Source organism: Chenopodium quinoa, unplaced genomic scaffold (genome assembly GCF_001683475.1).
Source record: "Chenopodium quinoa cultivar QQ74 unplaced genomic scaffold, ASM168347v1, whole genome shotgun sequence".
In the NCBI taxonomy this organism is placed as follows: domain Eukaryota; kingdom Viridiplantae; phylum Streptophyta; class Magnoliopsida; order Caryophyllales; family Amaranthaceae; genus Chenopodium; species Chenopodium quinoa.
This window is the reverse complement of record NW_018743066.1, coordinates 2,794,701-2,822,183: the sequence shown is the minus strand read 5'-3', so window position 1 is coordinate 2,822,183 and position 27,483 is coordinate 2,794,701. Positions and strand designations below refer to the sequence as shown.

Sequence of the window (27,483 nt, the reverse complement as noted above, 5' to 3'; positions counted from 1 at the left end):
AAAATAGAGAGTATAATACAAGGCAAAATACGCGAAGTTGAGTAGTGAACTTAACATTTGCTCTATTTTACAATAACCTTAACATTTGCTCTATACAGTTTCAATATATGTTTTAACCATTAATACCTTTAATTATATACTCCATACTACAACACCGTAAAAAGCGACGACAGTTTAAATTTACGTACATGTGTATACAATTTTAGTAGTAGTAACACAAAACAATAACTCACACTGCCACGCTTTTGTTCAATTAGAATTCAAGGAATGTTCAGAAAATTTTTTGATCATAAACACAACTCAAGATATCATACAACAGATAGTGAGAGAGCCAAATCAAATTATATCACATGTACTACAGCATTCATCAAAGTATGATACCTTTTGTGTCTTCAAACTAAAGTATTCAAATGGTGCAACCCCCATGTCTATCTCGGGTATAAATCCCGCTCGACTTCTGCATCCCAGGTTACAGACTTGGACATGGATTGATCAGCCGCAGTTGAATCAGTTTGCTGTCCATCATTAAACTGATGGGGAGAGATTATAGGTGTTGAGGGTAATGGTAGGGTGACAGAACCATTAAGCATTAAAACTACTGCTGCCATTGTAGGTCGTCGTACCGCACTTCCTTGAACACATAACAACCCAATTTGGATGCACTTCAATACTTCATTTCTTGTATAATTGTCATGCAATAATGTTGAATCTAATAGTTCCAAAGATCGCCCTGCATTCCACAGTCTCCATGCCTTCGAAAGAAAGAGTAGAAAAACACATGTTAACCATACTTTATAGATGATACAGAATTAAGGACTAGAAATTAAGAGTTTCATGCGAGTGAGCTAGACATACAAGAACTGGAATATCTTCCATGTGTGAAGACTGGTAATGTAATCTGTTCTTCAGACCGCTGATGAGCTCTAGAATTATGATGCCGAAACTATAAACATCAGATTTATCAGAATACTCCCCTGTTAACATGTACTCTGGTGCCATGTATCCACTGCATGCACCACAACAGTATAAGATGTTTACATATAAGATAATTTAGAAATAAATATCATGGCAAATGCGAAGTTGAGCAATTAATAACAAAGATTTTAGGCAAGTTTTGAATGAAGCAAGAGGGCAATAAAAGCATACTGTGTTCCGACAATTTGGCTGGTATTTCCAAACTTTTGTTCCCTTCCAAAAAGCTTTGCCATGCCAAAATCACCTATTTTGGGATTCATGTCCTTATCTAATAAAATGTTGTTGGGTTTAAGATCACGATGTATAATTGTAAGGCGGGAGTCTTCATGAAGATACTGAAGTCCTCTTGCTACCCCCATTATGATTTTGTACCGTGTTTCCCAATCTAGTGTTCCTCGTTTTCTTGGATCTATAGTCACATGAATACACACAAACACAATGCAAATAAGTCATTTGGAGTATCTATGTCATGATTATCATTTTCACCGGACTCATGGCTACAAATCTAAGCAAGTGAAGAGTAATATCTACAAGAATAATCATGTTTATTTTCAAAATATTTAGTGAACATTTAGATGTTTTAATACTTCATGTAGCTTAATTAAGAAACCACACTTATCAATATCTAGCTTCTTTCATTTTGTGATATGTAAATCTTGCCTAAATGTTGTACTTTGTGTTTTTTGTTAATCAAATAGTTTTCAATCATCTATATACAGTATATAGTGCTCTGTCAAACAAACAAATACAAAAGAATTGACTTTTTAAAACAAAATAATACTCCATATTTCGTTGTTGACCAAATCATGTACTTCGAATATTTCCTTTGAAATTTTCTATTACAGCTTTCCATCAACTGTAATATGGGAAGTTTAAGATTGAACTTATATTTTAAAATTGACTATTTGTTTTTTACAAAAAATGAAAATTGGGCTACACAATTTGAGAATTGAACAATATTTTTGTTTAATGGTTTTAAATTACATAATCCATATTATGAAGTACGGAGTAGTATTTTATTCTTCTTCAAAAACTTACTAAAAAAAATGTCAGCTTAATTACTTTCTTTAACAATTATTCATAAAATAATAATAACAATAAATAAATAAATAAAACTACTTCCTTCAACAGAGATATACGAAGTATATATGCTGTAGACTTTTATCTATTGCTTTTTTAGAAGAGAAAAGTCAAAACAATAAGGAGTTTAAAGAGAGTACCAAATAAGAACCGATCAACACTTGAATTAGGCAAGAACTCATAAACAAGTAGTTTTTCATCTCCTTGAGAACAGAATCCCAACAGCTTGACGAGATTCCTGTGCTGAAGCTTGGCCACAAGACGAGCCTCGGTCATGAACTCCTTAGCACCTTGTCCCGAGTTGCCAGAGAGCCTCTTTATAGCTAATACTTGTCCACTATTCAGGGTCCCCTATCAATTTCCACAAAGAATACTAAAGATAATATATAGTCTAGGAGTACAATTTAGATCAATGGTATTATACAAAGGATGTATTACCATATAAACAGCACCAAAGCCGCCTTCTCCTAGCTTGTTATCACTTGAGAAGTTACTTGTTGCATCCTTCAAAGTAGCAAAATCATATTGCACAAACTCTGTATCACCCAGACTATCACCTTCTTCGCCTCTAACTGTATTGGGAATAACAATAAAATAAAAATTAAAAAAGATTGATCCAGATTTTTTGTATTAGCTATTAAAATAATTTAAATCTGAGTTAGGACTATTCCAATATCACCCAGACTATCACCTTCATCACCAATCAATTTTAGGATAAATGTTGCTCGTGTAAAATGTTAGATTGGTCGCAATGTCTACTTTAATTATTTACTTCTTATAATTAAATTTTCGATATTGATCATAAAAAGATGTGTCTCCTAAATGTCCAAACTCAAGTAATGCATATAATAACTGTACTCCATATAAAAATATATAGTTAGTAAAATATATGAAAAGTCAACGAGCAATTTTTTACTAATAAAAGTACCCCAGTGTATTTTAGATGTTGAAATTCAGCTAATTTATTTTTTAGAAAAAAATTCAAGGGAGAGTTTATTTCAAAAAAAAAAAAAGTATGACGAGTCTTGCCTTAAAAGTCAAATGGAGCATATTGGATGAGGTTCTAGGGAGAATATGTTAAATGGGTTACCATTATCTAGTTGTTGAGGTGGTGGAGCTTGTGTAAGAGTTGGCGTAGATTCTTTTCTTCTCATACTTGGCCGCATACACAACCATAGACCAACAAGAAGCAGCAAAAATCCAACGGATGCCCCAACAGCTATCGCGACAATTATTGGCCGCTTCAATCCAGTGGTTGCTTCAGGAGGTTCATTAGAGGTTTCTCCTTTTACCAAAATTTATAAAATAGAAAAAATGATCATAAGAACATAATAACAATGTCAACTCCATTTAAAAACAAAATAGATCGAATAAGGACTAACCTGTAGTCACATTTGATGGTGGAGGAGCTGGTAATTCATGGTTTATGTCAAAATAGAATTTTTCTGTGGTATCATATCTCAAGTGGCAGCTTGGCTTGAAGATAAACACCCTCGCACTTGCATTACAACAGCCTGCCATGTCGCTTAAAGCACTTGTCAAGCAGCTGTTACACCCAAAGTCATCTATATCAGGGGTGCATTGAACGAGGCAGTAAACTCGTTCAAAAGTTGCCCATTTGGCATCTCCGGTAGCAAAACGTCCGGATGATGTACCGATTACTGCTTGTCTTATTAAGCTGTTAAATTCTCTTGCAAGCACTGGAGCAAATGCACCATAGTTTGAAACATTGAATTTAAAGCTCCAAAGGTAAGCCGCTGGATATGTTTCATATGAGGAGAAAATAGACCTGTTTGCATATCTCAACATACATTCATAATACCAAACCGTTGCCTCTACCATCAAAGGGCAGACTTCCACTATCTTTTGGGTTGCTGCTTGGATGCATTCACTGCAGATATTGAAGCTAACATCCTCACGACATTGGTACAAGCCGTAAACTTTGTTGGGGATACTGCCAACAGTTGAATCATAGAACTTCTGGGAGGAGGTATGAGATGAGAGATCGGTGAAAAGACGATTGAGATTTTGTTGGTAGAAGCTGCCATCGGTATAATTACCTTTTGCAGGTGCACAGCCAGTAATGTTAACGTAGGTTACCTCGGCGTCACCTCCATAGAGTAGGCCAAAGCAAATCAATATTAGTAAGGTGAAAGTAAACATAAACCTTCCCATGAAGACGAAGAAAAGGGCTAGACAGCCTAAAATCTACAGTAGGAAAGTGATCAATAACATGAAGGCTAGCTTGCAAAGACCAAACAATTAGTACTTTATTCATTTACTAACATAATACGTATTTTAACATATATAGCCTGCAAGATAGTACCAATGGTTAATGTAGAACAGTTCAACCTTATATTAGTTTCAATTTGAATAGAACTCATAGAAGTACATTTGTAATACTATTAATTTACAAAAATAGAGTATTTCAAAAAATTTAACATCAACTTGACTAAAATTTTATAATGTATAAGAAAGCCTAATAAACACCCACTAATTATCTAGTCTTCCAAAGAATAATCTGAACTGAGGGAATAATAATGTGACGGTCATCACATTAAGCCACATCTAGAGAAGATCATGCAGTTACATGTATAGTTTAATATCTCTGACTAGGTGCTATGAAGAAACACTCGCCTTTTGATTTAGTCTACTAAAATATTTTTATATGCTATAGAACAAGCCTGGCCTTGATGTTAAATTGTAATAGTATCTATGTCTGCAAGTTGAGACACTTCTTTTGTTTACTCTTGGTCCTTAGATGATCATTATATGATTCTTCAACAGCCATTTGAGAGAAATTGGACAGATACACAACCTTACAACACAAAAGTACTTCCGTAGTTGAAAAATAATAGCTTCATTTGTTATGTGTTTTCTTGAATGTAATCAAGATGTAGCTGATGTTGATTTATTTTCTGTTGTTTGTATGTTCTGAGTTACAGTACATTAAAGAGTACAGGACAACGGGTTTAAATTTCCTTAAAAGCGACTGTTCTGAGCTAGAATAATTAATCAAGTGATTTATTGACTAGGTGCTAAACTTTTATTAGAAATTTTCAATTCCCTCTAATAATAATTGGCATTGGACATTTTCTTGTGCTTTTATTGTCTTGAGAAAACTAATATCTATTATACATGTATAAAATATAAATTAAAATTAAAAAAGGTAGAAAGCTCTAACTAGTTGTGAATTGGCTAGCAACTTCATTAGCCTAATTTACACAAAGTTTGGAAAGAGAGAAATGAAAGGAAAGGAAGAGAAGAGAAAAGGAAGGATGCATCATCTTTTGTTTGTATATCCAATGCAAGAAGGGAAGGGGAAGGAATTGGAAGAATTCATTTTCCTTCCCCTATTGAAAAAGAAGAACAAGGTTACATTCTATTCACTTGAACTTATTTAAACTTACAGTGTGTTTGGATAAAGAAAGGGGAAGGAAAAGAAGGGGAGGCAAGAGAAGAGGAGAGGGAAAAATGGTATGTTTTCCTTCCAAATTTCTTTGGAGGGATCAATTTCCCACAATTTAATTCCTCCTTTTTTTTCTCCCCTCCAATTCCCTTCCTTCTTCATTTGTTATCCAAATGAAAGATACTCTATCTCTCTATTTCCCTTCCCTTCCTTTTTCTTCATTTCTTTCAATCCAAACACACCGTTATGTGAACTTATCTAACCTCTAATTGAGAACCTATTTTAGTTGCAAATTGAACTTATGTAAACCTCATAAGCCTTATCAAAAATTTGAAATAAGTGAAACTAAGGTCGACAAAACAAGGCTTCATACATGAGGGTGGTATGAGAAAGAGGGATAAGGATCAATCAATTAATCAAAGCCTTAATCCCATAAGTGGGGTCGGCCGAAAGACGGATAAGGATATGAGAGCAAAATACTACTTGAAAGAGAATTAAGAAGATTATAAATTTATTAAAATACAGATGATGACTGACATCATACAAGAGCATAACCTACTGATAAAAACATGCATTACCACCAAGTCCACCAGTCCAAACTCAAAATGCAAAAAACTCAAACAGGATTTCCATCAGTGCTGTCTGAGATTTTGTGCTACTGGTATTTTGTTTACTATTGCAATTTGGAGCCCTTTAATATCTAAGAGCTATTATAATCATCCAAAGTCATGCTTTCCAAAATACCAAAAAAAAAAAAATTAAAATAATACGGAGTACTTATCTGATTTTAAATGGTCTTGTAATCATCCGGTGCAGCTGTCACTTAGACTCTCTACCTACACATGTGTGAAACCAAGTATTCTCATCATACAAACCTGGCAAAATAATAGAACATATATTAAAAAGAAGATTTTAGAAAGTCTTATGCAAAGTAGTTTGCTAATAATATAACATGACAGTTTAGAACAGTTGTAGACAGTTCTTGAAGCTGTTGTATGCAGGTCAAACCTATATATTCGGCAGCAGACTGTAGAAAGTTCTTGAAGCTGTTGTATGCAGGTCAAACCTATATATTCGGCAGCAGACTGTAGAAAGTTCTTGAAGCTGTCGTATGCAGGTCAAACTCTGCATAAATTGCAAGTAGTAAATACATGGAGTTGATACCAACTACCAGGTGTTAAATTATACAATTATATGTAGAAAATAAATAAATGATTATGAAGTCATTTCTGAAAGTTTTGCCTAAAAACATCAAATAAGTTGGAAAAGAATAGGAAGACATTGATATATTATGAAACCAGAGAAAAACAGAGGAAATCATAAGGATTATATTTCCACTTGAAAGAAGTCAATCAAACTCAAGACACGGTTCAGAAGAAGACATGTACACCAGAAAGGTTTGGAGCAATAATTAGATGTATGAACTCAATCAATCTCTAGACGACAGAATTATGGACAAAGGAGATAGGAATCCCACAAACAACACTAGAGAGATCCTTCAGTAATTGGGGATACTAACAGCCACAACAACCGTAAAACCACACACTTCAACTGATGCTGCAACTCCACATAAATTTCTAAGTCCATTAAGCAAGAGACACAGATTATCATATAGAAGTACTACTTCATAGGACAACTCGCAAAAGTTTCATCCTTGATATTGCAAAAGCCTTACAAAATTCAAAGTTCCTCTCCACTAATATATATCATGAATTCTATAGACAGCTTGTCACTACTCATCTTAACACCGAGACATATCAGCAAACATACAGTGGTAGCATTGCGGAATCCCACCTCATTCGCCTCAATTACAAGTTTTAAACCAAATTTGCCTCATCTTAGAGCATCAACACTCGTGGTATAATTTTTATACCACAGGTGTAAAAACTCGTCAAAAACAATGCAATTTTTATACCATGAGTGACGATGGTCTTAGAGGTATTTTTAAAATAAATCTCTTCAACCTCCGTATCAAACACGAAACTTCTTTGAAAATTTTCTTCCCACAATAATTTAATATTTCAGCATAATACACCTAAATCAATTCCCTTTGATTTTCTAACCTTCAATTACATTATTCAACTTCTTTATTAGCTAAAAGTCTAAAACCCTTCTTTCAGAAACATCAATAATTTCACAACCACGATCAAACGTAGTCACATAATTATAGCAAACAAATTATTCAACCAAACGGAAGATTAATTTTCCAATAATTTCAAATGACAACTAAGTAAGAAAATTGAAAATTACATTGCAATTAATGTTCAATAATTGTACCCAAAAACCCCGCAAATTCCACCAATGAACAAAAATCTAAAGAATTAACACGTTTAATTGGCTGAGAATCACACTAATTGGAAAAACACAAGAATTTCAACCACGATTATGAATAAAAGAGAATGAATAAACATTTAACATTACCCAAATGAAAATGTGAGGTACTCACATTTCGCCGGAATTAGTCCACCGATCACCGGCGCTACTGTTTGACCAGAAGACATAAGTTGGCCAGAATGTCGGTGCCCGGTGGGGCGGTGGAGTGATAATGGAGTATGTTGTTTTTCACGACAAGCATTGTATTTTTTTTGACAAGACAAGCAGAAGCATTGTAAATTAGCCGTAAATAAAAAATAAAAAAATTACTCGTACTTTAATTTGTTGAAACGTTAAATGTCGCCCTCAAAATTCCAGTTACCGCCCATATTTATAATAAGATATTACGTTTTTACCCTTGTTATAAAAAATTAAATTTATCTGTAATATTACTTTTATGTCCTTAAAAATTTGATAATAATAACATTAAATACACTCTTGAAAATTATATAAAATTAGAAATTCGTAATAAAAACACGCGTAAATTAGTATAATTAGTGTTTTATATTTTTATGATTTTCAAGTGTAAATTTAATGCTTATATGTAGCCCTAAGGGCTATGTATAGCATTTATCTATAGTATTTTTTGTAAATGTATTAATGGTAGACGTCCTTCCTCACTTTGTCCATATCTTCGGTTAGATATATGTATATATTTTATATATTAAAGGAAATATACAAGAAGTTGGGCTAGTCTTCTCTCAAGACTGTAACCAATCTAAAGCAATTTAAAAAAAAAATTATTGTCTAAAAACTAATCAATATCTTGGTGTGTTTTTTTGCATGAAATGACCTAAAGAAACAACATAATCTGCTGCTCTATTGCCCTCTTTATAGATGTGCTTGGACTCGACGAAAGAGAAGACGAAGGACTTTCCTAATATCTTCCAACGGTACTGAGCTTTACCTTGCAAAATATTAATTATAAGTAAGTTATCCCCTTTAATAAAAAAAATATGGGAAAAAATGTGGGACTGTGCAAGAAGAAGGTCATTACGAAGGGCAGTAGCCTCAACAATAATTGGCTTACTTGTGCCAATATTATAAGACCGACTACAAATATGATTACCCAAGTGTTCTCTGATAACTACATTTGCAGCGCCTGAGGGCTGAGCCACCATGTACAGAGCCATCAAAATTTATCTTAACAACACCAAGATGAGGAGTTTGGTTATAGATACTCATGTGTATAGTATGTGAATTTTTTTTCAATAAGATATCAGAAACCGTTGCGTATATGAAACAAACAAGCTAGAAACTAGAATTACATATATATATATACATTGTAGTTTACATTAAAGTAATGTATGTAGTCGATAATAAAACTAAGATCATAAGGAAATAGCTTGCCATGAAATTGCGGTAGCCATTGCTAAAGAAAGGCTCGTTATTGAATTTCATCAAACAATTAAAACCCAAAACTCGTCCACCAATAGCAACTGGCCGAAATGTAGAATATAAATTACTAATGCAATTGCTGCAGTTCATAGCAGATATATCAGGTGTACATTGAACTAGTACATAAATTTTCTCCTGAGATCCCGTTACATCTACCACCTTTGTCGCGAAATTAGCCTTTGTCCAATTCCCGTAGCTGGCTTCTCTAGCGAGTTCTTGCAACGTACTCATCAACGTCGTGTTGTACTGCTGGTTTTGTGCCAAGTCGTCTCCAAATCCAGCACCGGTGAAAGTATTATTTTCTCTATACACGAATGGTCTAGAGTCGTTTGCATAGTGTACAACACATTGGAGATCCGTGTTATATGCAATGATGTTGGAGTATGATTCAAATGGGCGTCGATTTAAGAGATATTGTCTTACGTCCTTTAAGCAATTGTTGCATTTGTTAGCACTAATATCTCCTCGACAAAGGTAAAAACCATAAGCCCTATCGGAATCATCATCACCCGTAGAGGTATTAAAGAAGCCGAGTGAAGACTCGGATATAAGGTTGGAGAGGAGGGAATCTACATTGTTGAGAAAGTTTGGGTTTTTAAGTTCAGAATCAGGGCCGCCTATGCCAATTTGGTAAACATCGTCGGACCCGGAGCTCTCTTTTGCACCAAGGGAAAGAATACTAATTTGGCAAAAAAATGCAAGGAAAAGAAAATAGTTTGCTAGTGCCATAGTTCTATGCTTGATCATATCATGTATCAATATTTTTAGTATGGGAGAATTTATTTTTTGAAAAAGTATGGGTGAATTTATAATATAAGGAATAATGGAAGTCTTTGATTTTGGATGAAGGATAAATCGTTGGATGATGGAATTTCAAAGGTAGTGCCGTGGAGAACTATTATAGAATGTGTGTTATGAGTTGTAAGTGATATATTATATGGACCATTAGAAGTCGCCTCTGATCTCTTTCATTTTTTATAAAGAAAGAATAGTCAAACCAAGGTGCAAAGTCTTGAGTTGTATTTTGTTGACTTAAGTTGCCAATTAGCCAAGGATCTACTCTTTCACGTGGTGTTATGGTTGTCTAAATTTTCATGGTCTCAACATAAGTTTAGAGTCTAACAACCAATGATTTACAAATACATGATTACTTTAAAACTTATTTACACTTTTGTGTCGAAATGAAACTTATTTACGAAATTACTGTCCACGTAGGCTCGAATAAGTTTTTTTTTGTTTTTTTTTTGAGTAAAACCGCTACCTCAAGTAGCGCACTACTAAAATTCGGTCGAATTGCGACCGTTTTTTCTACGACCGTCATGAAAACGGTCGCAAAAATTGATATTTGCGACCGTTTTGTAAGCGGTCGCAAAATTACGACCGTTTATGGGCTATAAAACGGTCGCAAAGGTAATTAAATAAATTTAAAAAATAAAATTCATGTGAAAATTTATTCAAAATTAAATTAATTCTGTTACGACCGTTATTAGCGGTCGCAATATGTGTTACTTACGACCGTTTGAGAAACGGTCGCAAAATTACGACCGGCATACCGGTTGCAAAATGGGTAAATTACGACCGTTTGGTAAACGGTCGCAAAATTACGACCGCCATACCGGTCGCAAAAGTGTTTTATTAATTTTTTTAAAAAAAGGGTATATAAGGAGATCACCCAAACCCTATTAGAACTACAGCCGTCACACGCATCCTCTATCCTCTCTCTCTCCTCACGCATCCTCTTCTCCTCTCTCTTTTTCTCACACCCTTCTTCTTTCTCTCTCTTCTCTTTCCTCTTTCCACCTCCTTGTGAACAACCCTCATCTCATGAATCCTCTTCTCCTCATCTTTTTCTCCTTCTCTCGCATCTCTTCTCTTCACCAACCCGAATGAAATAGAGCAACCACCATCACAAGCAAAGCCAACCGTTAAAAGCAACACGCTAGTTTGGTGTTTATGGTCAAATTCGACCTTAAAAATTCCAGATCTGGAGTATTCTTGGTCGAATTTGACCATATTAACCTAAAGAGGAAGATAGATTATGAAAGGTATGTTTATTTTTCGAAATTTTGTTTATTTTCAAATTTTGTGGTTGAATTTCGTTTTCCCTTCGAATTTCCATGTTTGTTTGATTTTTTTATCGATTTTTGTTTGTGTTTCTGTTCCAATTCCTTTGATTTTGGTTTTATTTTGAGTTTTTGTTAATTCTGTTCGAATTTGTTCGAATTTCATAGATTTTTGGTTTGATTTTGAAGTCGAACTTGTCGAATTAAGGTTCGAATTGGTGGGTTTAATTGTTGAATTTTGGTTCGATTTATGAGGGTTTTATTTCGTTTTTTGTTTGATTTTTTGTCGAATTTTTTGTTCAATTATGTGGGTTTAATTGTTCTGTGTTTATTTTTTTGGGTTGAATTTTTGGCCGATTTTTTTTTATTTAATTTTTGTTCGTTTTTTGGTTTAATTTCTAAGCATTTTATTTGTGGGTTAATTGTTTTGATAAATTTGGATTTTTTTTAGAAATTGTTTGATTTTTGTAGGTGATTTTTTTTTTACTGTTTTTCTGTGTTAAGGGTGAGTGGTGGTGGGTATTGGTGGGCGAAGGTAATGGTGGGTAGAGGGCGGCAGAGGCGGCTACTGGTTGTTTAGGGTGGGCAGTGGTGGTGGTTTGGGTGGGATCTGGGTTAAGGGTGTGGGTGGGATCTGGGTTAAGGGTGTGGGTGGGTGGGTTTTTTCTTTTCTTTTTTTTTTTTTTATAACTTTTAGCGACGGCTTATGACGGTCACTAAATTCAATATTTGCGACCGTTTCATAAGGCGATCGCAATTTCTAATATTTGCGACCATTTTTGAAACGGTCGTTGAAAATAGGGAAAACGGCCGTAAAAAATCTACGACCGTCAAACGGTCGTATGAGACCAAGATAATAACAACCGCCATGTTGCGACCGTTGACGGTCGCAATTATGTTTTGCGATCGTTTTTACTATTTTTTGCGACCGTTTGCGCCGGTCGCAATTTGGCCAATTTTTAGTAGTGGCGGTTGAAGTATGTAGAGCGGCCAATTTGGGTAAACGGGATTAGGTTTGGGTCGGCTAAGAGTGGGTCGGGTCGGGTCGGGTCAATTCAGATTAATTCCATATAACCTATGCGGGTTGGGTTTGGGTTGGGTTATGCTTGAGACGGATCACGTTGGGTAATACTTCTTATCAGGTTTGGGTCGGGTTACATTCGGGTCGGGTGAACACTAGGTCGGGTTTAATTCGGGTTAAAACGGGTTAAAACGGGTTAGGGTAATTCTCGGGTTGGAGTCGGGTTCTATTCAAACCAATAATTTGCGGGTTAGAATCAGGTCGGGTCATTTTCAAGTCGCATCATTCTCGGTTTCAAGTCGGGTTCAATTCAAGTCAATAATACAACAAATATATAATATATTTAACTCTTAAATTTGAGGATGATGCTCCTTTCTTTTGCTGGCCTGGACCGACTTAGTCTCCCAAGACAAATGCTTTGATCAACAATAATAAGGTGGTCTAGATTGTATTTAAGGTGATTTGAAATTGGGTCAGGAACAATTTGGGTTGAATTTAGGTCGGGTCAATAACAAGTCGTATTGATTTCGAGTCGGGTTAGTAACAGATCGGGTTGAATTTTTGGGTCGGGTTAGTAATAGGTATGGTAAAATTCGGGTCGGGTCAATAACAAGTCGGGTTGAATTTGGGTCAGGTCAATAACAAGTCGGGTAGATTTCAGGTCGAGTCGGGTTCGGTGCAAGTTAATTAAATTGGTTGTTGTAAACTGATAAATCAGCGCAAGTTGTAAACTGGTAAATTAGCCGTTTAAAAGCAAATTGAATGGTTCCACACACCCAATTGGACTCCTGGAGGGTAATAGGGACCATGGTAAAAATTTCGGCTATTTTTATTTCCGGGTGAAAAAAGTTTTAAAAAATCCAAAATTGAAGGCTAATATCCACGCTTTTTGAGAAATTTTGGAGGTTTCGGGGCCCGGTGATGAAAAGTCTTGAAATTCTATGAGATACATCTTGGGGTCATATAATGTCGTTTGGAACCATATATGATCATTATTTGTTGTCATAAATGTTCGTGGTAGGCTTGAATTAATGAAATAGGTGCAAGTTGTAAACCGGTAAATTAGTCGTTTAAAGGAAAATTGGAAGGTTCCACCCACCCAATTGGACCCCCGGAGGGTATTAGGAACCATGGTAAATGTTTCGCCATTTTTTATTTCCGGGCGAAAAAAGTAAAAAAAAATTCAAAATTGAAGGCTATATTCACGCTTTTTGAGAAATTTTGGAGGTTTCGGGGCCCGGTGTCGAAAAGTATTGAAATTCTAAGGGATATATCTTGGGCTCATATAATGCCGTTTGGAACCATATATGATCATTATTTGTTATTATAAATGTTCGTGGTAGGCCTGAATTAATGAAATCAGTGCAAGTTGTAAATCGGTAAATTTGTCGTTTAAAGACAAATTAGATGGTTCCACCTACCCAATTGAAATCTAGGAGGGTATTGTGGACCATGTTAAACATTTCGGCAATTTTTATTTTCAGGCGAAAAAAGTTAAAAAATTCAAAAATTAAAGGCTAGCTAATATTCATGTTTTTTTTAGAAATCCAAGGTTTCGTGGCCCGGTGTCGAATAGAAATGAGATTATAGGGGATACATCTCGGGTCATATAATGCCGTTTGGAACCATAAATGATCATTATATGTTGTCATAAATGTTCGTGGTAGGCTTGAGTTATTGAAATCAGTGCAAGTTGTATACGGTAAATTGGTTGTTTAAAGGCAAATTTGATGGTTCCACCCACCCAATTGGACTCCCATAGGGTATTAGGGACCATGGTAAACATTTTCGGCAATTTTTATTTCTTCGCGAAGAAAAGTAAAAAAAATTCCAAAATTGAAGGCTAATATCCATGCATTTTGAGAAATTTTGGAGATTTCGAGACTCAGTGTCGAAAAGCCTTTAGATTTTAGGGGATACATCTCGGGGTCATACAATGCTGTTTGAAACCGTATACGATCATTATATGTTGTCATAAATGTTTGTGGTAGGCTTGAGTTAATGAAATCGGCGCAAGTTGTAAAACGGTAATCGAGGCCCAGTGTCGAAAAGCCTTTAGAATTTAGGGGATACATCTCGGGTCATATAATGCCGTTTGAAACCGTATATGATCATTAAATGTTGTCATAAATGTTTGTGGTAGGCTTGAGTTAATGAAATCGGCGCAATTTGTAAACTGGTAAATTTGTCATTTAAAGGCAAATTGGATGGTTCCACCCACCCAATTGGACTCCTGGAGGATATTAGATACCATGGTAAACATTTCGGCAATTTTTATTTCCAGACGAAAAAAAGTCAAATAATTCAACAACTTAAGGCTATATCCACGCTTTGTGAGAATTTTTAGAGGTTTCGGATAGCTAGAGCTATCAATTCGGGTTCATCTACGTTATTTATTTTGTTTGGAGATCATAAATAAATAATTGTTTTTTATTATTTTTTTTGTTGAAGAAGAGGTAGAGCGGGCATTTTATCATAATAAGTCAATTTCCGCCTAGGCTAGAATACCTTGAGGAGTTGAGGGAAAGAACCAATACATACACTTTCCAAACTACTAAACATTGATGTTATTCTTATTAAAAAAGAAGATAAAAAATATACTCCCTCCGTTTTTTTAAAAAAATGCATCTATTTCCTTTTATGGGTGTTTATTTATTTATTTTTTTATATAAATGCATTATAATAAGTCAATTTCCGCCAGAATACCTTGAGGAGTTGAGGGAAGAACCAATGCATACACTTTCCAACCTACTAAACATTGATGTTATTCTTATTAAAAAAAGAAGATAAAAAAAGATACTCCCTCTATTTTTTTTAAATACATCCCTTTCCTTTTATGGGTGTTTTTTTTTTTTATAAATGTATCACTTCCTTATTTGGTAACTTTATATTAAACTTTATAATTTCTCTCTCTTACTTTAAAACTCACTTAAATTATTTTTATCATTTCTCTCTCCTCCATGGTCCCTACTTATATAATAAAAATATGGGTAATGTTATATGTAACTCTAAGGGCTATATATAAGCATTAAATATGCTCTTGGAAATTGTATAAAATTAGGAATTCATGACAAAAACACGCGTAAATCAGTGTTATTAGTATTTATATTTTAATGATTTCTTAACTTTTTATGATTTTTAAGTGTAAATTTAATTCTTATATGTAGCCCTAAGAGCTATGTATAACATTTTCCTATAAATATTTACTCTCCATTACATTCTTTATCTTTCATGGTCCCATCTAACTTTTACTATAATAAATTATTCATCAACTCATAATATTATATATTACTCTTCTAAAATTTCGTGCATCACTAAATAAAAAAAGCGGAGGGAGTATATGAAAAGGTGAAGTTGACTTTTTTGGTATTCTAATTTGCTTAGACCACACTCAGTCAACTATTGATAGATTAAACTTTGAGATATATAATTGTATCATATTTCTTGGGCTTCTTTTTTAGGAACTGGACCTAAGGCCCATCAACATCACCCCCTGTTTTGTTAATAAACAGCCCTTCTATGATACCTTTTGGCGCAAATAAACGTGTGTTGAGTCTTGTAACTTGTTGTCTTCTTTGAGCTTTGAAAAGGAGAAAATTCAAGTTTATCTCAATTCAAGTATATCCCAGGGTACTTTCGTAAAAATGCAGTAAAAGTGGGGTTATTTATGTAAATTTGACATTAACTGAAAATTCAACTCCGTCAAATACTCTTTGTCACTTTGGTAAACAATTGTTTCTGGAAAAATCATCAAAATGTAATTTTCGTCAGCAAATTCTGTCAACAATCATTGGTGATGCACGGTGGTGATGGTAGATATGGTGGTTATGGGGTTTGTTTTTCTTCTCTCTCCTCATCTACATTTTCTTATGTTTTTATGGCGGAATGGCTGCCCGATTTAGCCGCAAAGCGGCAGTTAGGTGATGCTTTCCCTAAAGGGTTTGTATGGCCCTACTTTACACACTTTGCTATTAGGGTTTTTATTTGTTCGGCCGGTCGGGCTACAGCCGCGAAGCGGCGTCACGGAGTTAGTTTGTGGAGGAATTGTTGGCGGTGGAACACGAGACTCTTTGACGGTGGTGGCTGTGATGGATTTTGGAGAGGAAAGGTGAAGGTCGGGGGGAATGGCGTCATCTTCTTCCTCTTTGAGCTCTTCCATGGCTTCACACTAATAACGGCATGCCTTCAAAAAGTTTACACTGTTAAGTTAGTGGGTCTTTCATTTTTTTAACTTTTTCCTTTTTATTTTCAGATTTAATATTATTTTATATAACTTACACAATTCCATATGCATTTATTTACCAATTTTGTTTATCTAGGAGATAAATGGGGGTCTCCTCTTTGAAAAATATTCAAATCTTAAATATTTGAAAAACTTACCTTTTAACTATCTTATTCTAATTAGGCTTTTAACTATGATTACAGCACATAACTTTTCCATTAGTTTCTTAATTACTGCTTGACCCATATTTTTTTTTCTCCTATTCCTCTTTAATTTCCTTGAAACATACATCTACCGTTCTACGTAGTTTGTATTACTTCTTACTTTTTGTATTATGGAGTATCACATGGGTTGACAACCCACTTTGCGTTTACTCTAATCGTACATGTTATGCAAATCGCAAGCATTCTAATATTAGATAAACAGAGGATTCATCAATAGCATAGACAAAGAATGAAATCATACAAGTATATTCTGCTATGAATAATGAATTTGAGAACAAAAATATGCAAGTTCACATAATTGTGAAGTGCATAGTAAATAACAAGAGAAATATCACATGAATATAACTTGGCATAAAACTATGACTAGCTAAACCGAAGAAAGACTGATTATTGTACTTCATCAAACAATTAGCATGAACAAGAATTCCACCTTGAGAACCATTGCAACAATCTGGAATATAAGAATACAATTCTCCTAAGCATTTACTGCAATTCAAGGGAGATAAATCAGCCGCGCATTGAACCAGTGCAAAGATTTTCTCATGAGACCCCGTTACCTCAACAGACCTAGTCGCGAAATTAGCCTTGGTCCAATTACCATAACTAGCTTCTGTAACGAGTCCTTGCATCGTGTTAGACAACGTCTCATTGTATTGCTCATAGTTGGACACATTTTTTCCAATTGAATTATAGCTAAACACAAGCCCCTCTTGATATGCCGAAAATTTTGAGCTATTTGAGTAATGTACCATGCACCAAAGAAAACTGCCAAATCCAATACAATCCGAATTGTCAGTCTTTAAATCCGACATAAAATTTGTCAAGTTTACTAAACAATTGTGACATTGCCTTACGCTTAGATCCCCTCGACAAAGGTAGGAACCGTAAGCCCTCTCCGCAACCCTGCCTACCGACGTACTAATAAAAGTCATTGGTGGATGCAATGAAGAAGACTCCGAAACAAGCACCGATAGAAGTAATTTAACATTGTTTTGATATTCTTGACTTGTGGAATCGTTAGTCGTTGAGTTTCCATAGCAAACTCTACCAACACCATCGAAATCGACTTCCTCGACACCAAAGGTCATATTGATACATGAGCATGTAACAATAATTGTTACAAGGAAGAGAAGAGAGTTTATTGAACATGCCATGGTTGTTCAATTTGAACTTGGGTTTTGGTTGTTTAAGGAGGAAAGTCAACTAGAAAAAAACAGAGGATTTTGTAGAGATTGAATGGAAGGTTCATAGTATTGGACATAAGAAGATTTTTGCATGTGATATACGGTGTACAAATCTTTTAAATCACAAGTTGCTAGTTTCCTGTAATTTAAGTTATGCTTATTTTATAGTACTCTTGTATTTATTAGATCGGATCGTAAATTATAATTAATTAATGTGAAATTTAATGCTAATTTAGTCAATGATTACGTAGCATGTTCAATATTTTTTGGGTCTTCCTTAAAATGGAAAGTTGGAAATAAAAAAGAAGGAATGAATTTGGGAAGTGATAAAAAAGACCATTTTTTTTTTTAACTTCACTTTATTATTATTATTTTTTTTAATTGGTTTGTTGATCACAATTTTGTTTAGCTTGATTTGGTCTAAATTATATTACTCCCTCCGTCCCAAAAAGAACGACCCATTTGGCCAAAACTTTGTCCCAAAAAGAATGACCCATTTGCATTAAAACACCACTAATTTGCAACAATATTTGTGCAAAATTCGCTTTCCATATAAAAATTTGATTTTTCATGTTATTTTATTACTTTCGCTCTCTATTTTTTTACAAACCCCATGTAAATTTATCTTTCCAATATACTTTACTTCTTTTTACTTAACTTCCTTAATACCGGCGTAATCAGCCCAAACGGGTCGTTCTTTTTGGGACGGAAGGAGTAGTTTTTTAATTGTTGCATTGACTCATATTCACCTTAACTTATTTTTATTTTTATCAAATACTCCAATATCATTGACCCATATTGCTGAAATAAAGATTTATAATTCTTTTTTTTTAATTACTAATTTTTACCATGAAGGGACATGATTGATGCATGGTAAAAAAAAAAAAAAACCCCGTAATGTAGTAGTCCTAGCTAGATACAGCCGAACACTGATTTTGAACAATACGAGCATAAAAATTGTTTTACAACTTTATAAACTTCGGGTTTTGGATAGGATTGTTGGATCAGGTTTTCTAGCTAGTCCGAGTTCAAAATTTGAGAACTTTGTACTAGTACATGTTTTAATAAGTGTTATTTACGGCCCATAATGCTTTTTCCATCCATTTTTAAATATTGACTTGGCTTATCTTTCTTCGATATACTCCCATCTAACCCATGATCACCTCTATATCGTCATCGTATGTATAATTTATTTTAACAGGATATACTAAACGCAGAATCAAGAAATACGAAGTATGTGGTTTATATACGTACATGTGGATATCCTGCTTGCTTAGTTGTGCTAACCAAGAAATTAAGGGAGCCGTATTAAAAAAGTATTGATTAATGTCAGTCCAATTTATAAATATACAGTACAAACTACAAAGTACTATAGTTTAACTACCATTAAAAAAAAATAAAAAAATTTGTCATCTATAAGTAACGAACATACATTGACCAATTATTTATTTATCTATTTGAATCTTGAAGAACTAACATTCCATAAATACAATGTACAAAGTCACTATCAAGACCAATGTAACATGCCACAATTTAGGCAAAAAACTATGGTAGGCTCTCCCAAAGAAAGATTGATTATTATACTTGATCAAACAATTACCATACGCAACGTATCCACCTTGAGTGCCATTGCAACAATGAGGAAGTCTCGAGTATAATTCCCCTAAACAATTACTACAATTCGACGCGGTTATATCAGGCGTGCATTGAACAAGTACATAAATTTTCTCATCATTAGATCCTTTTACGTCTACTACCCTTGTCTCGAAATTAGGTTGTGTCCAATTGCCCAACTCGGCTTCTCTAATGAGTCCTTGAATTGTGCTCGATAATTTCTCGTTGTAGTTATTGTAGTCAGTAACCTTCTCACCTATCGAATCACTATCAAGTGATCTACCCTTTTCGTACACATCGAATGTGGATCTGTTTGCGTAGTGTACAATACATTGTGGATCGTTATAGTAGACTCCGGTGCCATAACAATCTGAGTTGGTGATGTCTGCTCGTGAGAGGAATCCGGTTACATCAGAAACGCATTTTTGACAAACTTGTTCTTTTAGATCACCACGGCATAAGTAAGATCCATAAGCCCTTGGATAAATTTCAGCAGCAGAAGACGTGTTGTAGAAAATGCTCGGCGATGAAGATGACTTAGATGCAAGCATGGAGATAAGTGAGTAGACATTTGTTTTGAAGTTGTTGTATGTGGAACTATTACTGGTTGTGGAAATTCCGTAACATACTCTATTAAAGCTGTGTAAATCTTCAGCACTAGTATCGCGATTGTAGAATGAAAACATTATGATGAAGATCAAAACGAGGGAAGAGTTTATCGGTTTCATAGTGTTGCTTGGCCTAGTTGCTTTACATGCTCAATTTTTTATGTGAGTACTTAAGAAAGAAAGAACTTATTATATATAAAACGCGGTGGTCCTGGTGTATTATTGAAAGCTTAATAGCAAATTGATTAAATTAAGATTTATTATTAGCAATTTGGCATTGATCTTATCGTTAGTCAAGTCCATTGCCGGCAATGATTAAGATGGTCCAACTACTCCAACTATTATAAGAGTACTAATTGATTAATGCCAAATCTTCTGACTAATGATACAATGCTATTCAAAATATTAGAAGACGTAAAAATTAGATAAGAAAGCAAAGGAAAATTGATTTCATTATTGTTTAAGTACGCGATTCCACTTTTTATAATGAACTTGTTTTCATAAACAAAGACGTTACAATTGGTATTGTGGAGCCAAAAAAAGTTAATATGATTGAGATTTATATATAAATGTGGAAAACAATGTTATATTTACATAGTCAATAACAAGACCAACATTAGGTACAAATGAAAATAACTAGACATAAAACTACGGTAAGCATTACTTAAGATAGCGTTATTATTAGTCTCATTACTATTTTTTGGTTCGAAAAAAAGGCTGATTATTGTCCTTGAGCAAACAATGAGAACTGAAAATTCCTCCACCTACACCGTCAGGCCGAAGACTATAGTACAAATCACTTAAGCAGCTGCTGCAGTTCATAGCAGATATATCAGGCGTGCATTGAACAAGTATGTTAATTTTCTCATCGGATCCCGTTACATCGATGGTCTTGGTCTCGAAATTAAACTTGGTCCAGTTGCCATAGGCAGCTTCTCTGATGAGTTCTTGTATGTTATTTGACAATGTCATGTTGTAAAGTGGGTGATTATTCAAGTAATCCGAGGATTCTTCACTGACGATAGTTGTGTTGATGGACGGTTTCGAGCTATTTGCATAGTGTACTATGCACTTCAAATCCACGTTGTACACAATACACTATGGGTAGTAATAATGTTCATAAGCGACATAATCAATGCGATAATCCGAGACAGCTTGTCTTACCTTCTCTAAGCAATTGCTACATGTTTTAGCACTAAGATCACCTCGACAAAGATACGAACCATAAGCCCTTTCGGAAACTTCACCTACATTGGTCTTGAAGAAACTCTCGGGTGGGTGCGACAAGGAGGACTTAGCTACAAAGGCAGATAGAATGAAGTGATTGAACATTATTTTGGTAGTTTAAAATGGTGGGATTATTGAGCTTATTGGTAGGATCGGTATCATAGTTGTAGCAAAAGCTAGAATTAATTACTCAATTCATCATCGAAACACAGTGCCAATTTGTCAACTAAGCATAAAATTGTGATGCAAAAGAGTGTTATTGTGTATCCCATGGATGCACTAAGATCAAAATAGTTTTAATTCTTATAAAAGCAGAAAGTCAACTCGAAGAACAAAGTAATATTTCAAGAAAGGAAAGTTCTAGGATACATGCTAGATCATTGACTTTAGCAAGCTTGATACTTGATAATATTCCATTATGCTTGGCTATTTATATAAACCCCCAACCTAGTGCCATGTGTCAGCCGACGTAGCTATCTTGTCAAATGGCCGGTGGATGTTCACATGGCCGGAAGTAGGTCTCCACGTGGCTGGTGAAATAGGCTGATATGGTTAATGAGTCGGTATAAGAAATGTTCTCATTGCTTTTCGTGATTATAGGATGAACTATTACAAGAGTTTGAATGTAACATATGGAGGGAGTGGAGGACTAAAAGCCTCTACCTTAAAATCGAAAACTGTATCGTATAAGAACTGAATCAGCTGACAACTTTTCTTGATGCAAAAATTAATCTAGCTTATCATCAAACCATAAGAATTTAATTGAAGTATCAAAATAATAGCAAATTAGACACACAGCCACATTACAAAATTATGTATCATAAATTAATAATATAGTACATGATACTTCAACAAAAATAAATCGGTCCAAGGCCTAGCAAAGCACAAGAAAGTTCATCAATACAAACAGGAATACAGCAGAGTAGACGAATAGAGAATTTGATGGTCTTAAAACAACACCTGCATTGACATTCGAGTCTCCGAAATCATAGAAAGAGACATTATCATATCTGATGTAACATTTGTTCTTTAAAGTATAAGCAGCTGGAGATAGATTAGCAGAGCGGCTGAAGTCAGAGACTCCAATTTGTAAACATCGACTACAATTTACGCCGGCTATATCAGGTGTGCATTGAGCCAAGCTATAGATTGTCTCATCTTCTGTTACACGGGCTTCTATGGTAGCGAAACGCAATCTAGATCCATTGTTTTCGCTTCCAAAAGCAGTCTCGTTGATAAGATTTTTCAACGTCGATGACAATGTTCGATTAAACTGCTGGTAGTTCGATACATTTGCGTCAATATGATCGGACCCTGATAGTGCACCCTCGAACATGCCATATGTACTGTAGTTTGTGTATCGAAAGATGCACAACTGCGAGAAGAGAATCACGTCTTCATGCTCTATACAGGTTGATTCCATAACAGATTGTGTACCGTTAAGTATGCAACTGCTACAAGTTTTGAGGTCAACATCAGCTCGACACATGTAGTAGCCATAAACTCGATCAGAGCTGTCGCCGATGCTAGTGTTGTAGTAGTTGTTAGCAGAGGAATGTTCGATGAAATCAGATAGAAGAAGATTTACATTGTTTCTGAAGGCATCGCTAGCATTTCCAGTACTCGAACAACCCACACTGTTGCTGATTTGTCTAGCAATGAATGAATCTCTGCTGTCGCTGCTTACAAGACTACAAAAACAGCAGAACAATATAAAGGTTTCGAGTACTCGTATTGTATTGTAAGAAGTTGCCATTGTTGTGCTCCTGATTTGCACGGTTTCAAGCTAAAGCAGATGCAAACGATCAAATTACTTTATAGTTGAATTGATAGGAATTCAACCAAGCATATCGATACATCATTGAAAATGATCTTTGACGCGCAATGTAGTGTAAGATAACCAATGTATTGTGCACGCCATGTATTAATTATTGATATCGACATATATTTTTGTTAACTGATGACATTTCATTTGAAAACAGAGTTTATAATTGATCATTATCTGTATATAAATTATATATAGTCCATAACTTGTACTCGTAGTTTGCAAGTAATTTAATTAAAAAAATCAGATTACATTGAACAAATGACTTGATCAGAATAGAATGAACAAATGACTTAAAATTAAAACTGGTTATATAAATAAGATAGTCAATTACTTGCAGGTAAGGAATCCAAAGTGATTACAAAAATAGTTATTCAGTTAGAATGATGCAAAAGACATGAAGACCGTACGTTTGTACAAAATATATAACAAATTTAATGTTAACTTATTCGTAGTTGAATAGTCTTGAATCAAAGAATTGGTCAGATATAAATCATATAATGAAATTTATATAGTCCATGACTTGTAACTTGCAAGTGATTAAATAAATAAGATCGAACAAAAATGACTTCAAATTAAAACTGATTATACAAAGAACGTTTTTTTTCCCTGAGTTTTTAAGTGATTATTGACTTATTTAATGATTAATTAAGCCACATAATACGAGAGTTAAAAAAATATAAAAATAATTATTCATAGGGAAAAAGAGAGAGAGATTCTATAAACAAATAGTTAACTTCACCCAAAAAAAAAAAAAAAAAAAAGTTAACACTAGTTTTAAAATCTCTCAACTGTTAGTGCTACCCGTAAAAGTGGTAATTTTTTTTATTTTTTTTTTTAATTTTTTTTTTGGTGCAAAAGAGGTAATAAACCCGTACAAACAAAAACGAAAACTAAGAAATTAAACGTGGCAAAGCCACTCCTATGATATCCTCATTTAGAAGAGCACAAATCTCCGATGGTGCAACATCAAAGAAGGCCACTTTCTCACTTTGGATAACCCCTAAATTAGCTAGCTTATCCGCTACTTTATTCCCCTCCCTATAACAATGTACGACTCGAACTGACCAACTAGAACAATTTAACAGGAAACGACATTTATTAAGAACATGGACACACTCTCCACCTTGGATGTCTGGATTCTTCAATGCTTCTATACAGGCTTGATTGTCCATTTGAAGCTCAAGTTTGCTGATCCTTTTCCTCATAGCTAATTCCAGTCCTAGTTCAACTACAAGTAACTCTGCTCTGTATGCAGAGCAAATACCAAAGCTAGCTGTGAAACCCCCACGACTGCCCCGTTATCATCTCTCAAAATGCCACCACCCCCTGCTAGTCCAGGGGTGCCCTTAGAAGCACCATCAGTGTTCAACACTGTCCAGCCAGCATTAGGAGCTTTCCATCTCACCAAAATTTCCTTCCTAGGTTGCTGCACACCTGAACTCAAAGAGATAATGCGATTGGGATCATGAAATGCATTCCAAACATCCTCTACTTGGCCTAGAATGAACTCCCCTGTATGATGTGGGATATCAGTTCCTCTGCCAAAAACCAAGGAGTTTCTCCACCTCCATTGCCACCATAGAGTTATTGCAAAACACGAGGACCATTTATCATCAAAAATTATATTACTAGCATCCAGATTACGAATCAGCCACTGTTCAAGGTTTCCAGCCCAAAAGGAAGGGTGATTTGCAGAACTTCCCACGCTTCTCCATATAGCAGCAGCTGCAGGGCAATCTCTCAGAGTGTGCAACAAGGTTTCATCTAAGTTCCCATCACATCTGGTACATCTTGGATCATTAGTGAGACCACGCCTAAGTCTGTTGGCGTTGCAAAGAACACGATTGTGAAGAGTTAACCAAATAAATACCCTTACTCTTTGCTGAGCTTTCACAGTCCACGCTAGATCCCATTTATGGTGCTTTGGAATCATATCCTCATCTTTCAATAATACCATAGCTTGCTTGATTGAGAACTTCCTCGAACTTGAGCCTTTCTAGAAGCGAACATCTTCAACATCTGGACTATCAGCTATCTTGTGCGAAGCTATTAATTTTAGGACCTCGGAAGATAATAAATGAGCAAATTCATCCCACAACCACCCTGTATTTTTGTCCCACAGCTCACTGACAGTAGCTCCTTCAATTAAGCTTGGGATGGGTAGGATTACCAATTCCCTTAAAGGTGAGTCAGTCACCCAGCAGAGATCCCAAAATAATGTTCGACAACCATTCCCAATAGCCACCATCGATCCTTTCTTGATCAAGTGCGCGTTGTCAACTATACCACGCCACACGTTGGACATGCTAGAGGTTGGTGTGAACATATCAATATCACACCGACCTTTGCAGTATTTTGCACGAATTACACGAGACCATAAAGCAGTTGGCTCCGCGATCACTCTCTAACCAAGCTTTGTGAGAAAGGCTGAATTAGATTGACTTGCAGACCTGATTCCCAAGCCACCCTTGCATCTTGGCAGTTGAACAGTATCCCAGGCTATAAGGTGAATTTTTGCTTTGTCTTCGTTGCCTCCCCATAAAAATCTACGAGCTTTTTTATCAATTGTGTCACAGATTGATATCGGGATTTTCGCGGTTTGAATCGAATAATTTGCAAGAGTTATGACAGTAGATTTTGTCAATGTAATTCTCCCAGCCATAGACAGATATTTCGCCTTCCACCCTGAGAGCCTTCTATCTATTTTCTCGCATAAGTGCGCAAATGTCTCCTTGGTGACTCTAGAAGTAAAGGTTGGCATTCCAAGATACGTGCCAAGATCTTCAGTAGCCTTCATTCCCAAAGCTTCACTAATTGCTTCAATATTTTCTTGTGATACATTCTTGGAATAATACACTCGAGACTTTTGAAGACTGACCTTTTCTCCCGAGGCTGCACAAAATCGATCTAGGCAGTCACGAATAACTATTGCCTGCTCAATTGAAGCCTCCGCAAATAACATTATGTCGTCCGCAAAGAATAAATTGGAAAGGCTGGGACCTCCTCTGCTTGCGAAAATTGGTTTCCACCTATCACAAAGAACTGCCTCTTCAATGGTTTGATTTAATCTCTCCATACAAAGCACAAATAGATAGGGTGAGAGCGGATCTCCTTGACGTATGCCCCTTATAGGTTTAAAGGCTTTGGTTTTTTCGCCATTCCAAAGCACTCTCATAGAAGGTGATGTCACACACTCCATAATAACTTCAGTCATGAGCCGGGGGAAATTCATTACAATCAGAGTATCTCGAATGAAACTCCACTTGAGTCTATCGTAGGCTTTTTCAAAGTCGATTTTCAGAGCCATGTAACCTTTCCCACCTTGCTTTCTCTTCATGGTGTGGATTACTTCCTGCACTATCACGATGTTGTCTGTAATTTGCCTTCCGGGAACAAAACTTGTTTGGGAACAAGAGATAACCTTAGGGAGCAGACTTTTTACTCGGTTAACTATAGCCTTTGTAATGATCTTGTATGTGACATTACAAAGGCCTATAGGCCGAAATTGAGAGGGAAGTTCAGGGTTGTCTGACTTAGGAATTAAGACTAGGAAGGTGTCATTTGCAGAATCTAGAAGACCTTTACCCTCAAGAACAGAGAACACCATTGAATAGACATTCGGGGCTACTAATTCCCAATTTTTCTGATAAAATAAAGCTTGGAATCCATCCGAACCCGGCGCTTTAAGGGAACCCATATTCTGGATCACATAATCAATATCACATTTAGAGTAAGGTCTGCTCAATTTGTCTAAATCCGAGCTTGAAAATGGTGAACACATTCCTGTAGGGATGTTATACTCCCCATGGACACCATCATCAGTGAAGAGATTTCGAAAATAATTCACAATTAGGTTCTTCACCTCTTCCTTATCATGTATCCATTGGTTGTTTTCATCCTTAACTGCGACAATCTTGTTCCTCCATCTTTTCACCACTGTACTTAAATGAAAGAAGGTGGTGTTGCGGTCCCCGTCAGCTAACCAATCCACGCGAGCTTTCTGGTACCAAAGCAACTCCTCTTGCTGAAGCACTTGATCAAGGTCACGTCTTAGTCTTGCTTCCATTTTAATCAAGCTGGAGTTGTCTAGACAGAGAAGTCTGGATGCCTTTGATACGGGCCATGAGAGATCTTTTTTCTCTGAAAATGTTATGAAAAACATTTTTATTCCACTCTTGAAGGTTTTCAGCAAAAGATTTGAGCAGAGGCACTAAAGGATCATTGGGGCTCCACTTTTCTTTGATAAATTCTTCGAAC

At 35.4% G+C, this 27,483-nt stretch overlaps 5 protein-coding genes across 10 annotated transcripts; all 5 read right to left on the bottom strand.

Annotated features, from left to right (window-relative positions):
* Positions 1-93: 93 nt before the first annotated feature.
* On the bottom strand, positions 94-8,079 carry LOC110731402 (putative receptor-like protein kinase At4g00960). 6 transcript variants are annotated; one of them, XM_021911270.1, is made up of 9 exons: positions 7,886-8,079; positions 6,473-6,589; positions 3,438-6,339; positions 3,146-3,337; positions 2,494-2,627; positions 2,196-2,406; positions 1,147-1,384; positions 856-1,006; positions 94-752 (listed from the first exon to the last, which is right to left on the bottom strand). In XM_021911270.1, the coding sequence occupies exons 3-9, from the start codon at positions 4,228-4,230 to the stop codon at positions 429-431; spliced, it is 2,043 nt and encodes a 680-aa protein (XP_021766962.1). In that variant the 5' UTR covers positions 4,231-6,339; positions 6,473-6,589; positions 7,886-8,079; the 3' UTR covers positions 94-428. The 6 variants fall into 6 exon arrangements, with proteins under 6 accessions (XP_021766962.1, XP_021766958.1, XP_021766960.1 ...); XM_021911266.1 differs by having other exon boundaries at positions 3,146-3,340; positions 7,886-8,078; XM_021911268.1 differs by having other exon boundaries at positions 3,146-3,340; positions 3,438-6,300; positions 7,886-8,078.
* A 1,048-nt stretch (positions 8,080-9,127) lies between these two features.
* LOC110731189 (cysteine-rich receptor-like protein kinase 25) lies at positions 9,128-9,964 on the bottom strand. Its single transcript, XM_021911019.1, has one exon. The coding sequence runs from the start codon at positions 9,962-9,964 to the stop codon at positions 9,128-9,130; it is 837 nt and encodes a 278-aa protein (XP_021766711.1).
* Positions 9,965-17,055: 7,091 nt separating this feature from the next.
* Positions 17,056-17,853, bottom strand: LOC110731188 (putative cysteine-rich repeat secretory protein 7). The gene has a single exon (XM_021911018.1). It carries the CDS (start codon positions 17,851-17,853, stop codon positions 17,056-17,058), a length of 798 nt encoding a protein of 265 aa, XP_021766710.1.
* Positions 17,854-19,421: 1,568 nt separating this feature from the next.
* On the bottom strand, positions 19,422-20,249 carry LOC110731187 (cysteine-rich repeat secretory protein 38-like). Its single transcript, XM_021911017.1, has one exon. It carries the CDS (start codon positions 20,247-20,249, stop codon positions 19,422-19,424), a length of 828 nt encoding a protein of 275 aa, XP_021766709.1.
* Positions 20,250-20,864: 615 nt separating this feature from the next.
* LOC110731186 (probable cysteine-rich repeat secretory protein 6) lies at positions 20,865-23,154 on the bottom strand. The gene is made up of 3 exons (XM_021911015.1): positions 22,359-23,154; positions 21,336-21,469; positions 20,865-21,269 (listed from the first exon to the last, which is right to left on the bottom strand). Exons 1-3 carry the CDS (start codon positions 23,152-23,154, stop codon positions 20,865-20,867), a joined length of 1,335 nt encoding a protein of 444 aa, XP_021766707.1.
* Between the last annotated feature and the right edge of the window lie 4,329 nt (positions 23,155-27,483).